The following is a 14470-nucleotide window of genomic DNA, read 5'->3' as shown; positions in this document are numbered from 1 at the left end:
AGTCCTCCAGTCAGGAAGCAAAAAATATGCCCTTTGACTTGCCTGACCAGTTACATCCCACAAACAACACATTTTAGGGAATAAGTACACCAGAAGCAAACTTGACATAGCTGCGGCAATTTATAAGTAAAAGGGAATGTTGGAAGCTTTCAGTGCTACAATATTCCCATATTTTATGAATATGTCAACTTACCCTCAAATATTCTTGATATTCCGTTGTTGGTTTTGCTTACATGAAGAGTTACTACCATTTTTAGTAACTTTCAGAGAAGCAGGAAAGAGAAAGGAGGGGCACAAAGAGTCAGACTCTAAGGCCAGAAGGGACCACCAGATCCTCTGGTATGACCTCCTGTATATCACAGGCCACCAACACCACCCAGCACACACACACTAAACCCAACAACCAAAATTAGCCCGACGTATTACTGTCCACAGGAAACTAGACTGTTATGAGCCATAAACAGAGGTTAGGAGGGACCAAGGTGGCCCTGTGCCCAAGGTCCCCCACATTGGCAGGGAAATAATTAAGTGCAATATAGACAGAAAATCCTGGCAAGTGACCTGCATCCACACTCTGCAGAGGAAGGCAACCTCCCCCGCCCCTCAAAGTCACTGCCATTCTGACCTAGGGGAAAATTCCTTCCCAACCCCACATATGACGATCAGTTAGACACTAAGTACGGGAGCCACGCAACCAAAAGAACGTTCAGTGCCACCTCACAGCCCTGCACCCCGACCCCGTCCAAAGTCCATCTCCAGCTGTGACCACCCCTGGTGCTTCGGAGGAAGGAGACAAAAAAATCCCAGAATACATTAGGGGGGAAATTCCTTCCTGACCACTGCAGGTGTTCAGCTGAAATCCTGCGCTTTTTGGAACACAAGTGAAGCCCCAGGTCTGTTGAGTCCTAGCCCCTACCATCACAAATAACCCCATCATCTAATTGCATCCATAAATTTGTCCAGCTCTCTCTTAAAACAAACCAAGGCTTTGGTATTTCTGATTATGAACTTCCCATTAACATAGCTCATGTACTATATGGTAGGGAAGATATTTTTGCCCTTGCAATACTGGGATGCTGCTGTCTCCTCTGGTAAATTTTAATGCCCATTTCTGTCATTGCCACCACTTCTAGGAATGACATTGCAGTGCCAGAAAAGCTGACCATTTGGTGCTGCTCTCCCTGTGTGAATGGGCAGCAAAGAACTCAGGGAAAGTTCCCGGGATCAGGAAAGCACAATGGTGGTATAAAGTTGCCTTAGCCTCCCTTCACCCTGGCCTGCAAGTTTTAGGCTGCAGGGGTCTGTCAAATTCACCTTATCCTCCTTGGGCTGCCCTACAGGTCACAGTACTGCTTAGAATCCTTACAATACCATGTGCTGTGACTCTGCCCTTGACATACCCTTTTCATCTCCATCCTGCCTCTTCCTACCCCTTATGTCAGGGTTGCAGGGGGTCCTTGCAAGGCAGCCTTACAGCTGGCTTCCACAGTACCTGAGCTGTAGAAATCCTCCCACCAGGTGAAATCACGATTTTAGGGCCCTTTACACCACTCTAGTCTATCTACTCTGGAGCAGCAGTAAGAATCTCACCCTTCAAATGAGGGATGTGGAAGAGTGTGAGGCTGGAATCCTTAGAATTCCTAGGAATTCCTGGAATCCTGCTGTCAAGGAGCATACAGAGCAACTGGAGGAGAGGTGGAGGTTGTCTGCATCAGTGGCTTTAAATCATTATTCCCTAGATCTTAGGCTGACGATGCACTGGACCGGTCTCCTTGCTACCAAAAGTCCCCAGGGTCCATTAGACAGCCAGGAATCATCAGGACAGAGGGAAGCCCTGGCTACTCTCCTGTTCCCCTGGCCACTCTCCTGTTCCCCTGGCCACACCCAATTCACCAGCATCAGGGAATGTGGGTGGGATAAGAGCTGCTACTTTGGCTTTACATCTCCAGATGATTCCCTAGACTTGGGTGAACCTCCTGTGACTGGCTCCGGCAGATTGAAGGCTGCTGCACCAGTAGAGCACCGCTGGGATTGTCTGGAACGCAATTTAAGATTGAGCTTCACCATGCTGGGATGACTGACCTATGAGTTGTCTGAGTCTCTTCTGGATATTCCAACATTCAGAACAGTTTGCTTAAGTAATGTTATATTTTTGGCACAGAGAGCTTCTAAATGAAACTTTGGCTTGGAGCATAAAAAAAATGTAAAGAACACAAGAAAAGGGTTTTGCTTTTGTTTTTGTTTTTTAATTTCAAGGGCGAGCAAAGCTGAGTCTGTACTTCAGAACACAGTGCTCATGCCAGCTTGCTGAGTAGATGTCAACTATCATTCTATTTGTCCCTGGTAACATTTTACATCATCTATCAATTATGAAAAGAAAGAAAAGGCTGAGAATTCAAGCTCCATTTGCATGCTGGAGTTGTTAACTGCAGTGTCCCAGTAAATCCATTTCGATTTCCATAAGGGTAGGCTTACAATAGAGTTTACAAAGAATGATAGGCCTGAGTCAAATCTTTTGGAGGTTTCGAATCTGATCCTGGATCCAGGTTTGAGCTTTGTAGATGCCGTCCCTCACTTTTATGGGATAATCTCAATCCACCATTCAAAAGTGGGTGGGGGGAGAGAGGTTCACAATCCGGATCTGACATTTGTGGTTAAGGCACATCTACATTTTTTAGTATATTTTGAACTTTTTCCCTTAATTGACGGATGTTTTAGGAAGACACTGACAGTAAAGCAAGGCTGTAAAACTGTCAGCATAATATAGGCTCTCTCTGAAGAGGTGAACATAAATATAATTGCTGGAAAAGCATGAACTAGTTGGTTTTCAAGTGTTCACATTCCAAAGAGTGTCATTTCCCAGCACACTGTAGTGAGTCATGCACTCAGATGGTTTACAGTAAAACTCAGTGCGTTAGAGGCAGGAGATACTTGGCCTAGCCCAACACTCCCTACTCAAGCGTAATTTCCATAGAAATCAAGGGGAATGGACTCAAGGAGGAAGATTGTTTTGTTTCCTGAAGCATATGCAAGGAGGTAAAAGAAATGAGGTTGAGGAGCAAAGGACCTGTAGACTCCCTCCAGGACCCTTCTTCAGGGCCAAACGAAATATTGGAAACCTAATTTAATCAGCAACTAATTCACTAGGAATGCAATATTTTCCATCTCCATGAATGAGAAGCTACTGAATAGACGTACTGAGAGAGAAATTTAGGTTCATGCACCTACATGTGAAAATATTTTAAAAACTGAAAGAAAAAAAAAAACCCGCAACTTTTTAAAAACACCTTAGGACTCTGGGAGGCAGGAGCAGAGATCAGATGCATGTTACTCCCAGTGCTGATCTGAATCTCCATGCTAGTAATAGAAGTTCATAGTATGCCCATGCTGTAACTTCCCATAAATATAAGGAAGGCTGGATTTCTCAAGATATTATAAAGCCTTTCTCTGCTAGATCATTGATTCAATTCCACCTGAGGTCTGAAATAACTGCAAATCATGACAGCCTGCTGGAGTTTGCTAGCTTTCATGCAATCAACTGGAATATCAGTTCAGGTCACAGTGGACAAACATCCATAATACAGAAACCACACTCACAATTAGCATTTGGCTGTTCCAGTCTTACATACGTTGAGGTGAGACCTCCAGATCAGATTTAAGGCATATTGGTATGGCAGAATGGGAAATATTTCACTGTTGCTGTTCTGGAGAGACAGTTCTTAATCTAGCACCATTCTTAAAGCATCAAACTCTTAGTTTTAAATGAAAATATACCTTGTTCTTTTATAAATTATAAAAATATCTTGGGCTTCATTCTCATTTACACTAAGGTGCCATTAAACATCACTTCAAAGAGGGATACTTACTGTAAGGGCCCTTTTACTGCTGGAGTGGTGTTAAAAGAGGCCTTAATGGAAATGAGAATTAGGCTCCTTACCTTACATTGTAGCTCATTTCATCCCACACTAACACGGTGTGGTTCCTTGTCTCCATCTTTTCGCGCATGCTGTGCTAACATAGGTTATTTCAGCATGCCATTTCATAACCAGCGCAGCATCTAGACATTTCACAGCAATATCTTCAATATCGTTTGTAATTTAATTTAAACGTGACTGGAGAGAGTAGCAGCTAAACCAAGAATTCCAAAAGGTACTTTAGAAACTCTACACGTACTTTCTCTGAAGACTTCGTAGCCCCTTCGACTTTCATAGCCACCATCTGGCATCTTCTCATTTGCTTTCTTATTTTTCTCACCTTTCTTGTTGCCATTTTTAGCTGTAGGATGAAAAGAAAAACAAGTTTTACTTTTTGTCCACTGTCAAGTGTATTTAACAATGGCTAACTACACAGTGAATAAAACAGTTTAATTCTGTATGATGGCATTCGAATCCTTCCAATGCAGCAGATGTTTAGAATATCCTGTTATTCTTTTCCCAGGTATGAGAACTATAGAAATATGGGTGCAAGGAATCAGAAGTGTCCTTTTCTTTGCTGCAGTATGAAGGAACCAGATATGCATTTCTTTCTTGCACAAATGGAATTCATTTTTTAATGTCTACACATGCTGCAGTGACAGTTTATTGCTCAATCCTCCTCATCATTTGATCAAACATATAAGGGCCCCATCCAACACCTACTGAAGTGAACAGAAAGACTCCTCTGGACTTTAATGGAGTTGGATCAGACCTTGAAAGGGGTGAGTATATTTAATCTGCAGTGATCCAACATCTTCACAGACCACCACCAATATTCTAACCCAAGGCAAGAATGCTCCCAAAGCTGGTGAGCACAAAAGCAGCACTGTTCTGCACCTATATTCTGATTTGTTGCAGTATCCTCCATGCACAACCCTTCTCATTTCCATGCAGTCTATTCCTGCCAGGAGAATGAATAGTATGTTTGGTTGGATTTGCATAGAGGTAATTTGTAAATCAGGAGACAGGCTGACTATGACCATCTGCAGAGAACATTCAACAATCCCATCCCAACAGAAAAGAAGGCTGAAAACACTGTACAAATCTTTATGGCATATCCCCTCTTAATTGTTTTTAAATATACACCCACTCTGTTAGGCTTTTGATATTAGTGCAATATTCCAGATTGTCCAAGAGTGGTTCTATGGAGAGAGTGCTCCATTTCTCATCTGTGCTCTATTTAGTGCTCTATTTCTCATCTGGCTTTGTGCCACTGCAGTGATTAATTGTCTTTCTGTCCACGTGTATCTGAGCTGGCCAAATGCTCCAAAGAGCTCTCCACCTGAATTTTAAAATGAACTCATGTCAGCCACGCGTGGACTCCTTTTATGTCTACTTTCCATGAACGTCCAGAAAGTGGAATGTTACGCTCTCACATTCACATATTCATACAAGGAATTATATAGATTATATGGCAATAGATGCTGCTTCACACAACAGGGAGACACTGCTCACCAGGGCCTTTGCATGGGACATTAAAATGAGCCAGATAACTATCTGATGCATCCTTTGAGTACAGGACAGCACATGCACAAGCAGCTCCTCTGTGTGAATATGACGAGAGAAAAATCAAATTTAAACTCTGCACTAGACGACAAATCTTTCAGTAGCCTAATTATCACAAGGACGACGTGTCAGGCACCACTTGGGGTTCCAGGTGGATAGGAGGGTGAAGTCTCAAAAACTTACCTAACGTTTCCTGAGATTTTACTGAATGATATCAGCTTTGTGAACTAACTAAAACAGCAATTCTGCAGCCTATGAAGAAGCAACAAATTATATAGTCATTTTTACTTTAAATGTCTGGACTGATAAATTGTTAATCAAGGGAAATTTTTCACGATTTCATTGCGATCCAATTTTTGGTTATTTTCTCAGTATCCAGGGAGTTGGCTATGTCCATTTCACAAGCAAGAAGGAGCAAACAGTCCAATCAGCCTTCAGGAAGTGAGCGGCAAGTGGTGGAATGTATTTAAGGAGACAGAAAGAGAGGGGTGGGTCCCGCAGCTGTGTTTGCAGGATTGGAGCCATGAGATATGTGTGTGTGTGATTGGGGTGAAGGTGGTTGGGGATGACTAGAATCAGGGGCTGGCATAGAGTCTGTGGGGGACCAGGAACTGGAGTTCGGGGGGGGGGGGGTTTGGGGGAGGGGCAGAATGGGATCGGAGGGTTTGGGGGGAGGAGATCCTGGCAAATGGAGGAGATTGGGGTAGATGCCCCTGGGGGAGAGATAAAGGGCTAGAATTGGGTGGGTCAAGGGCGGGGCAGGGGGAATGGGCCTTACCAGATCTGATCCTGAGTCACAAAGATGAATTGTTGGCTGGGATTGTTGTTTTTCTGATTCATGCCCCCACGCTGCGCTAGCACCCTGTGGTGGCCAGTCTGGGCCTTTCAGTCTGGCCAGATGCCTGGGACTGAGCCAGCCTGGCGCCAAGCCGTGCCTCCTCAGATGTTGTTAGGCGACAGCAGCAGAGCCTGGGCTCTTGAGTGGGGCCTGGGCAGGATGCACAGTAAAAAAGGGTCTGGCAGTGGTAATGCCATTCCCCCCCCCCCTCCAATCCACAGAACCAGCATCCCCAGAACCAGCTCCAAGTCCTCAGCATCCCCTTTGCCCCCCCAGGCAGAATGCACAGAGACCTAGTGGCTGCACCACCCTAGCCAGCTGGCACCAGTAGCAGCCTGAGCTCCCTCCCCCACTGTTCTCCAGGGGCATGGGGAGACCACCTACCAGCTTGGCACTGCATTGCCTCGGAGGCTGCAGCAGCAGCTGAATTCCCAGCTGGAGGACAAAATTTTACCGAATGTGTTGGCAGCAAGCGGGGGCTTCATCCCGCTCTGCCCCTGACCTCCTTGTGGCACCCTTGCCTGTGTATCCCACAAAGGAAAAAGACTTCTTCACTACAGGCGCCAGCTTCCTCTGGGCCACAGGGGTGCCCTGCCCCCACCCACCCCCTTCCCCCAAGCCTTCATGCCCACCCCACCTCTTCCCGCCCCTGCTCCACTCCCACCCGTCCTCTTCCCACCCAGTTCCACCCCCTCCTCCAAGCGTGCCCCATCCCTGCTCCTTTCCCTGCCCCCCAGCACCTGCTGCATGCCACAGAACAGCTGATCTCAGCAGGCAGGATGCACTGGGAGGGAGCGGGAGGAGTTGATTGGCGGGGCTGCCGGGAAGCACTGGGAGGGGGGCGCTGGCTGCCAGTGGTGCTAAGCACCCACTAATTTTTTTATGTGGGTGTTCCAACCCTGGCAGACCCATGGAGTCAGCGCCTATGTTCTTCACTTTTTATACAAATCACCTAATGCTGCTTATATCTTGCTCCCTCACCATAAATTGCTACCTCTCTCTGAGAGAGTCAAAGCTCACATGGATTCTTGGAGTCCTCCTCCCAAACCTTAGAGTTACACTCATCCAATCAGAGAACAGAAACAATAGCATGTGATTTATCTGACCAATCACAACTAAAAAGATCAGGTTGAATTTTTAATCTGGGCTACTGGATATTGCTGCCAAACTGTTCAAATTCAATCCATCATGCATGCAAATCCTCTCTTATTTCCTTGCAAAAAGTAGTACATTGACATAATGAATAAACTGGAGCAAATCATAATCCACCTACCAGCATTCCAGAAGCAGATTCAGTCTCAGGCTTATCTCTCTCCAGTCTATTAAATGAAATCTTGATTTTTTTTTAAAAGGTCCTTTTCTCACCTCAGATCAGTTTGGATATAGAGCTGTTATCCAAGGTAATGTGCTAAAACGGGTTGAATCCTTTCTGAAGGAACACAGCCAACAGCTGGCTGAAACTGAATACAAGCAAGACAGTGGTGATGCTGGTGGGCAGAGGGAAGCATTTGGAGGAGTTTGCAGCTACAGCACATTCTTCTTTGGTTGAAAGTACTCATCCACATTTGGTCAATTCAGTTAATGATCAAGGAATACTCTTGGATTCCTCACTGATGCTAAGTTCTCACAAAGCAACATCTGTGAGTAATGCTTTCTATCATCTCTTGTTGGGTAGGAGACTGTCCCGTCCTGGCAGATGATGGCCTGACCTCAGTTATTCATGCCTTCACTTCTTGGCTGGACTACAGCACTGCAGTATACCTGGGCATGAAGCCTTCAGCACCTAGGAAACTCCAATTGGTACAGAACGCTGCAGAGCATCTCCTCAGCAACACAGGCTACCGCAAGAACTTCAGACTTGTTCTCTACTCTCTACACTGATTTCCCATATAATTTCAAATCAAGTTCAAGGTCTCAGTCCTTATACTTGTCCCAAGCCATGGAGTGCTTTGAACATATCTAAAAAACCAAATGAAACTCTGAGTTGAAGACTGTGATCAATAATTACACCCCTCTGGCACAAAGGAAGGTAAAGGAAGGTAAAGCTTGTCTGTGCAGGAGTCAACACTCTCTTCGGGGCTGATCCGAGACTTTGGAATAAATTCCCTCAGGAACTAAAGACCATCACAAACCGCATCACCTTTCTATTCAAGAGCAAAGCCATGCTTTTTTGACTTGCCTCCCCTAACACAGACATAGCAATGTGAATATTTATTTTAAAAACTACCAAAACAAGACACTCCACTACACATTTGTACCCCTGGGGAGAGGACGAGAGAAGAACAAATGAGAGTTATGTAGTCATGTTGCTTAATGCATTACTGGAAGATGCTCAGATATTACAGCCATGAATGTGGTGTAAGAACAGATATAGAATAGAATCCACTGAAGCCGATGAGACTAGTTGATTTCAGTGGGCTTTGGATCAGGTGATAAATAAGCAAGAATGGATTAGAAAATACAAATCCACTTGTGATGGGATCTGTCAATCCAACCTTTTACTTTCCAAGGATTACATGGTACAGCTGAATTTATAAGAGTCATAAGGGAGGCAAAGGGCAGGATGAGATTGATGTATTGTTATGTAACTCAAGTGCTCGCAAATACTGCTTTAATAAAAAATAAATCCACAGCATAATCCTGGGTTTGCCCACCTAAAGTCAATGGGAGACTTGCCCATTGCCTTGAATGGAAATGAATTTGTACTTATATTAATACTTCACAATGTAAACCAGCTGCATTCAAGCCATCAACAGTAATTAGCTTAAATTAATCAAGTACATGTCATATGCAATTTGCTGTAGCCTTTACACAGTTATGATTTTAGTCCAACTTTAATTCAAAGTTAGCACTGATCACTACCAGCTGCCCAGCCACAGGGCAGATCGCACGTTCCCATTCCTCTGCCTTTCTTTATTCCAGCCAAGATCCAGTCTATTGTTTGCTACACCATATAATTAATCCAACATGCCCCTGCTTCCACTAAGCTTCACAAAAAAGAAGCATTTTGTTTACTGTATGTCCATTGATTTAATCTCTATTCAATGTAAAAGTGTTTGTTCATATATGTAAATATATAAATACATACATACACACACCTCCACACCTATTTACAGTTAGATTCATAATTATTAGTTAAGCACCAATCAATCATGAGCTCAGCATGATCTGTACCTTTATAAGGCCAATTTTTCAAAATTGGGTGTGCAATTCTAGGCACCTACATTTATATTTTGGCACTTATGTAAGTGACTTGGTTTTCAGAGGTGCTGAAAACCAACAGCTTTAATTTATTTTAATGGTACTAATCCATGTAGCACTGCACTGGATGGTGTTTTAGATTTAACCTACATAATTGCTGGATCATGCTATAGTGCCTCGGATAGTTATTTTGTGTAGATTACAGACAGAGCAGCTAGTGCCATCTATCGTTAAGGTTCTACAATACTTCCCAGTATAAGATCCCTTTCTTCAGTTGCTTATAACTTTGCCAGTCCTTAGGCGTTCAGGTTGAGATTCAACATGTTGGGTGTCTGCCTTAGGCTGAATTATTTTGGGTAGTTTCAGTTGAAGTGTTTCAGACATTCCAGAGCATGAGTAAGAGGAAAATATGTTTTTTCCCCACGTTAAAAAAAAAAAAATCTTATGACAAATTTATTTAAGATGTTCTAGAGCCTCCATGCTTTGGAGCAGGGACTTGAAATTTGTCAGAGAGCCACGCGGGTGTCGGGGATGTGCCCTTTGCTGTCACCCTGAAAAAAATGCCCAAATATGGCTATGCTAGAAGTCTTTGAAAAATTTCAATTCACACATGCTCAGCAGAGACTTCTTAGAGGTTGGCAGCTCAATTTCTCTGCACTGAACATGGTCCAGTCCAGGGCTGAAAGGGCTGAGCAGGACTTTCCCTGTAATTACTTCAGGCTGCGTGGCACCAATCATCAGAACCAAGGACAAGGAAATTGTCCCTCGCGCTCTCATTGCCCAGGTAGCGAGGAGGAGGAAGCCATCTGACTGAAATGCAGAAGAAACAGGAGCTGGATATGGGAGGAAGCAGGTAGGGTTGGGACAAGGAATCTGGAGGTGGAAGACTGGGAACCAGGGAGGTAAGAATGAGAGATGGAGACTGGAAGAGGAGGCCTGGGAGGAGAGGAGATTGGGAACAACTGGGACCAGCATGGGGATACCGAGACTGGGAGCTTGTGGGGGCAGAGAGACTGGGACTTAGTCACGGAGCTGAGACTGGCTGGTCAAGGAGAGAGAAACTGGAATGAGGAGACTGAGATTGGCTAGGTAAGGGGATGGGTATTGGGAGGAGCCAGGGATGAGGGGTGGACACTAGGATGAGAAACTGGAGGGAGGAACAAGAATGGCACAAGGACAGCATGGAGGGGACAAGGGCACCAACATTTCCAATTCTCACCATTCCTCTGCTGTCAACAAATGTGTGTGGAATGTATCTCATATCCCCCTCTAGTACTGGTCCAGGTAGAAGATGACCACCTAATACTGCTGCCAGTTACTCCCTTAGTTCAAGTGGCAGAAGTCTGTGTGGTAGATCTAAAGGCTCCAGCCCACCTGATGAATCATATGGGTGTCAATGCAATGCCATAGCATGGAATTTCTGTTTTTACAATTTGCTTTTTTAAAAAACCTAGGAAATTACAAAGAAAAACTATATTAAAAGAACATTAAAGTTGGGACACCAAGTACTCAAAAGTTAGGAAAAGCACCCTTGTGGCATGAGGTCGCTCTGCAGACCCCTTTTCATCAATCTCACCCCTCTCCAGGGCTCCCCAACTAAACTCACAACAGATCACTCTTGCAGGCCCTTCTGCAGGGCTTTATTTATTTTCTAAATGAAAACATTAAGCAGTTACCCTTCTGACCTTAGTCTCTGCTCCTAAGGCTACTGCCAGGCCTCCTGTCTCTGGCAGACCCTGCCATTCCTTCCTTTCTCTGAAGTTTCTTCAGCTTCCTCAGACCCTCTGCCCCCCTTCCTTGTACTCTTTATCAGCTGATCCCCATTCAGATGTGACTCCTTAGTAACTGGGATTGGAGGGGCCCAGGCCTCTGGCCCTTAAAGGGACAAGCGACCCTGTTACAGCCATTAATTCAGTCCCCTTGTGAATATGCATTAAGAGAGTCTTTAATTACATGATCACATACTATTTGTTTTCCACAGGACCCCTACCTTATTAACCCCACAGGAGGGACCTGTCCTGGGAATGAATCAGTGTGGTGTAAAGGGGGTTGCTATCTGTAGGAGTCTGTCCTCATTTGTTGCAGAAGTTGGAAAGTGCGTGAATGAGGAAGGAGATTGCAGGAAGAGAAGAGAATCAAATTCTAACCCTGCCTCTGCCACAGAGCTCCTGAGTGATGCTGGGCTTTCTGGAGTATGTTTGCAGCTGTGCTGCTGGGAAAGTTGGGGGAAAGCCAGCAGGGAGCTTGGAGGCAGTATGGAGCTACAGAGCCTCCATGGAGATGGCTCAGGACTTGCTAGATCACCTGAGCGCTAGCTCTTGGCGAATCAACTGATTTAGTGTTATGAGCTGCCTACCACCTCCTCACCAAACTTCACCAAGGGAAGACTTTTCAGTAAATTCTACAAGTGCAAGCATGCAAAGTTTCTAGACGCCCATTTGGATCAAAGGGGATAATGTGGCTGTACATATGTGGGGCTTCTTACATACCTGCTGGAGTCCGGAGAGCTGTGAACTGAACCCTGTACACAAACAGGGGCCACTGCACCTCAGGGGGAACCCTCCTGCCTCCCGCCCCCCACAGAAAATGGGAGGAAAGACAGTGCATGCACTATCAGATAAGCTGAATCAGCACACCCCAGAGATACCTGCCAGTGCCATCTGCTTCTGAACTTTCTGTCTAGCTGCTGATCCGCAGTGGAGCACCAGGCTATAAGTTTCTTGTACCACTGCTACCCTCACCCAGGCAGACTCTATGCCACTAGGGTCCTCTGCCCTGGGCTGTTCCTGCAGCTAAGATCTGCTGGCCCTCTAACAATTTTCAACACTGCAGAAATGGTAATTTGGGGCATAACTTATAAAAAGCTGTTTTCAATTTTTTCTTGATCAGAAAGTAACTAACTGGTAAAAATCAAACTGCAACCCTTAATTTAATATCACCTATATGCAACTGGGAAGAGTTAATGCCACTCTGAAAACCTTCTCTCTCCAATTTGCTGTGATGTGGGTGTCTTTAATTTGAAAATTTTGTGCCATATCCCATAGTATTTAAGGATACAAAATTCCTACTGAAGCCAATGGGAGTTTTGCCTGAGTGAGGGCTTTGGCCCTTAATTTTATAAGACAGTTGCTTACTTCGTGAAATAATTTAGATTTCGAATTTCCTCCAAAGAAATTAAACAAGACAAATGCAATCGGAGAATGCCTGGAGAATAAATTGCCAAGCCACCTTAGTGTAACTGTGTCAAAATAGAAACCACTCTACTATGCTTACTGACCAGAGTTTTGGGAACGATAGTAATGTGTAGGTTTCCAATAGCTTGTCTTCTCTCAGCCAAAGACATTACATGTAATAACTGAAGTGATGGACGATATGGCTGCCTTTTCATTTATTTATGAAATTATGTATTAGTACCTCCTAATAATTAAAATTAATCCCCCTAGCAACTGATCTCTCTGAAGGAAAATCCCTGTTTACATTTCTTCCATGGGAGGGCTTTAAAGTGAAATCTGACAGTGATTCACCTGTTCAAAGGTGAAGAACATTTAGAGTTAAAATGACCAGGGGTACAATAAGAAATCACCATAAGACAGACAAACAGATCTTACCATGGAGTGAGTCTCTCTTCATTTGATTGCAAAAATGTAGTTTCAGCAAGCAGCCAAATGTGAAATATGATAAGAAGGGAAGTTCATGCACCAGCTGGAGTCTCATTTGATTAATGAAATGCAGTGTTTTTGAAAGCTCTTAATGTGACAGGTGAGAGGGAAAGGGTAAAAGTGCATGTGAGATTTCCAAAGAGCTGAAAAGCTTGGTGTTAGAAGTTAGTATATGTCATCATCACCAGCACATTTATTATTATTACTATCAGTATTAGAGTATTAATTTATGTTAAAAGTCAGAGTCAGTGTGAGACTCAGCAGAGCTCTTAAAGTTTGGAGGAAGAGGTGGAAAGTTACCTGGTGGAATCTCGAGAATGGATTTTTCTTTTTTGTTGCCTTTCTTCTGTTTTAACTCTTTCTTGCCCGGTCTGAACCTTGGGGATTCCTCTGCCTCTGCAACGGGGGCTGTTTCTTCCTGTCCAGGTTGCTCTGTGAAAGGGGAAAATTCCTCATCGGGACCTGGATAGGAATAATAATGATCCCTGTTTATAATCTCCTGCAGGTAATAATCCTGATCCTCCACAGGCAAAGCCTGGGATAAATCCCCAAGCAGTGCTAACCCAAAGGCACAGAGAGCAAGACAGAGCTGAGACGAACAGGAGCCTTTCTTGCTAAGGGGAATCATTTTTTTAAAGCAGCACAAAAGCTCCACTATGAGTCCCAGGTCCTTATTCAGCAGATAGGAAAAACAGCAAGCCTTGGTCACTGGTGAATTCCAGGACTTGTGGAGGGATAAAGAGTCCGGTCTGTGATAAGTGCTTCTGCTTAGACTAGTTTGCAAAAGTTGCAAATAGTGCAGTGAGAGAGAGAGGGCTGAGGAGGGAGGGAGGCAGGAGCCCGAGGTGCATGTGATCGTAGGACTCACCAGCCAGACACATATACAGACACACAGGGGGGAGAGAGAGAGAGAGAGAGCGAGCTCTGCTCTGCCAGCACTTGGCAGGTGTGACTCTCCAGAACACTCTGTCTTGCTTTCTTTCTTGCTTTCTGTTTCCCTCTCTTTCTTTCCCTTCAAAAACAAGGGTTACAAGACACAGTTTTCAGCTCAATGGCTTGGCTTGCGTAACGCTTCTGCAAGGTGGTGTTGGCAGCAATGGGGGCCAGATTCAATATCTAGGGGTTCCTCTTAACAATGAGAAACAGACCTGGTTCGAGCCCCTACCCAGTAATCTGGGAAAACTAAACACTACCCCTGGGCACATCTAAGAGGCAATACTTCCCCACTCGCACGCCCCGAGTCTGCGTATAACAAAAGAAAAGTTTTATTAAAAGGAAGAAGGAACCCAGAA

At 44.5% G+C, this 14470-nt stretch overlaps 1 protein-coding gene across 2 annotated transcripts in view; it reads right to left on the bottom strand.

The window, feature by feature from the left end:
- Nucleotides 1-14029, bottom strand: part of CPXM2 (carboxypeptidase X, M14 family member 2) — a 113655-nt gene extending 99626 nt beyond the window's left edge. Inside the window, exons 1-2 of one of the 2 annotated variants that reach the window (XM_007053058.4) lie at nt 13479-14029; nt 4174-4275 (exon numbers count right to left, since the gene is read on the bottom strand). In XM_007053058.4, coding sequence (XP_007053120.2) covers nt 4174-4275; nt 13479-13806 — 430 coding nt within the window. In that variant the 5' untranslated portion in view covers nt 13807-14029. Of the gene's footprint in view, nt 1-4173; nt 4276-13127; nt 13192-13478 lie in introns of those variants that run through there. The other variant, XM_043551728.1, reaches the window with a different exon arrangement.
- Nucleotides 14030-14470: the final 441 nt, after the last annotated feature.

This window comes from Chelonia mydas, chromosome 7, assembly GCF_015237465.2.
Source record: "Chelonia mydas isolate rCheMyd1 chromosome 7, rCheMyd1.pri.v2, whole genome shotgun sequence".
Lineage (NCBI taxonomy): Eukaryota > Metazoa > Chordata > Testudines > Cheloniidae > Chelonia > Chelonia mydas.
This window is presented reverse-complemented; position numbering and strand designations above follow the sequence as displayed.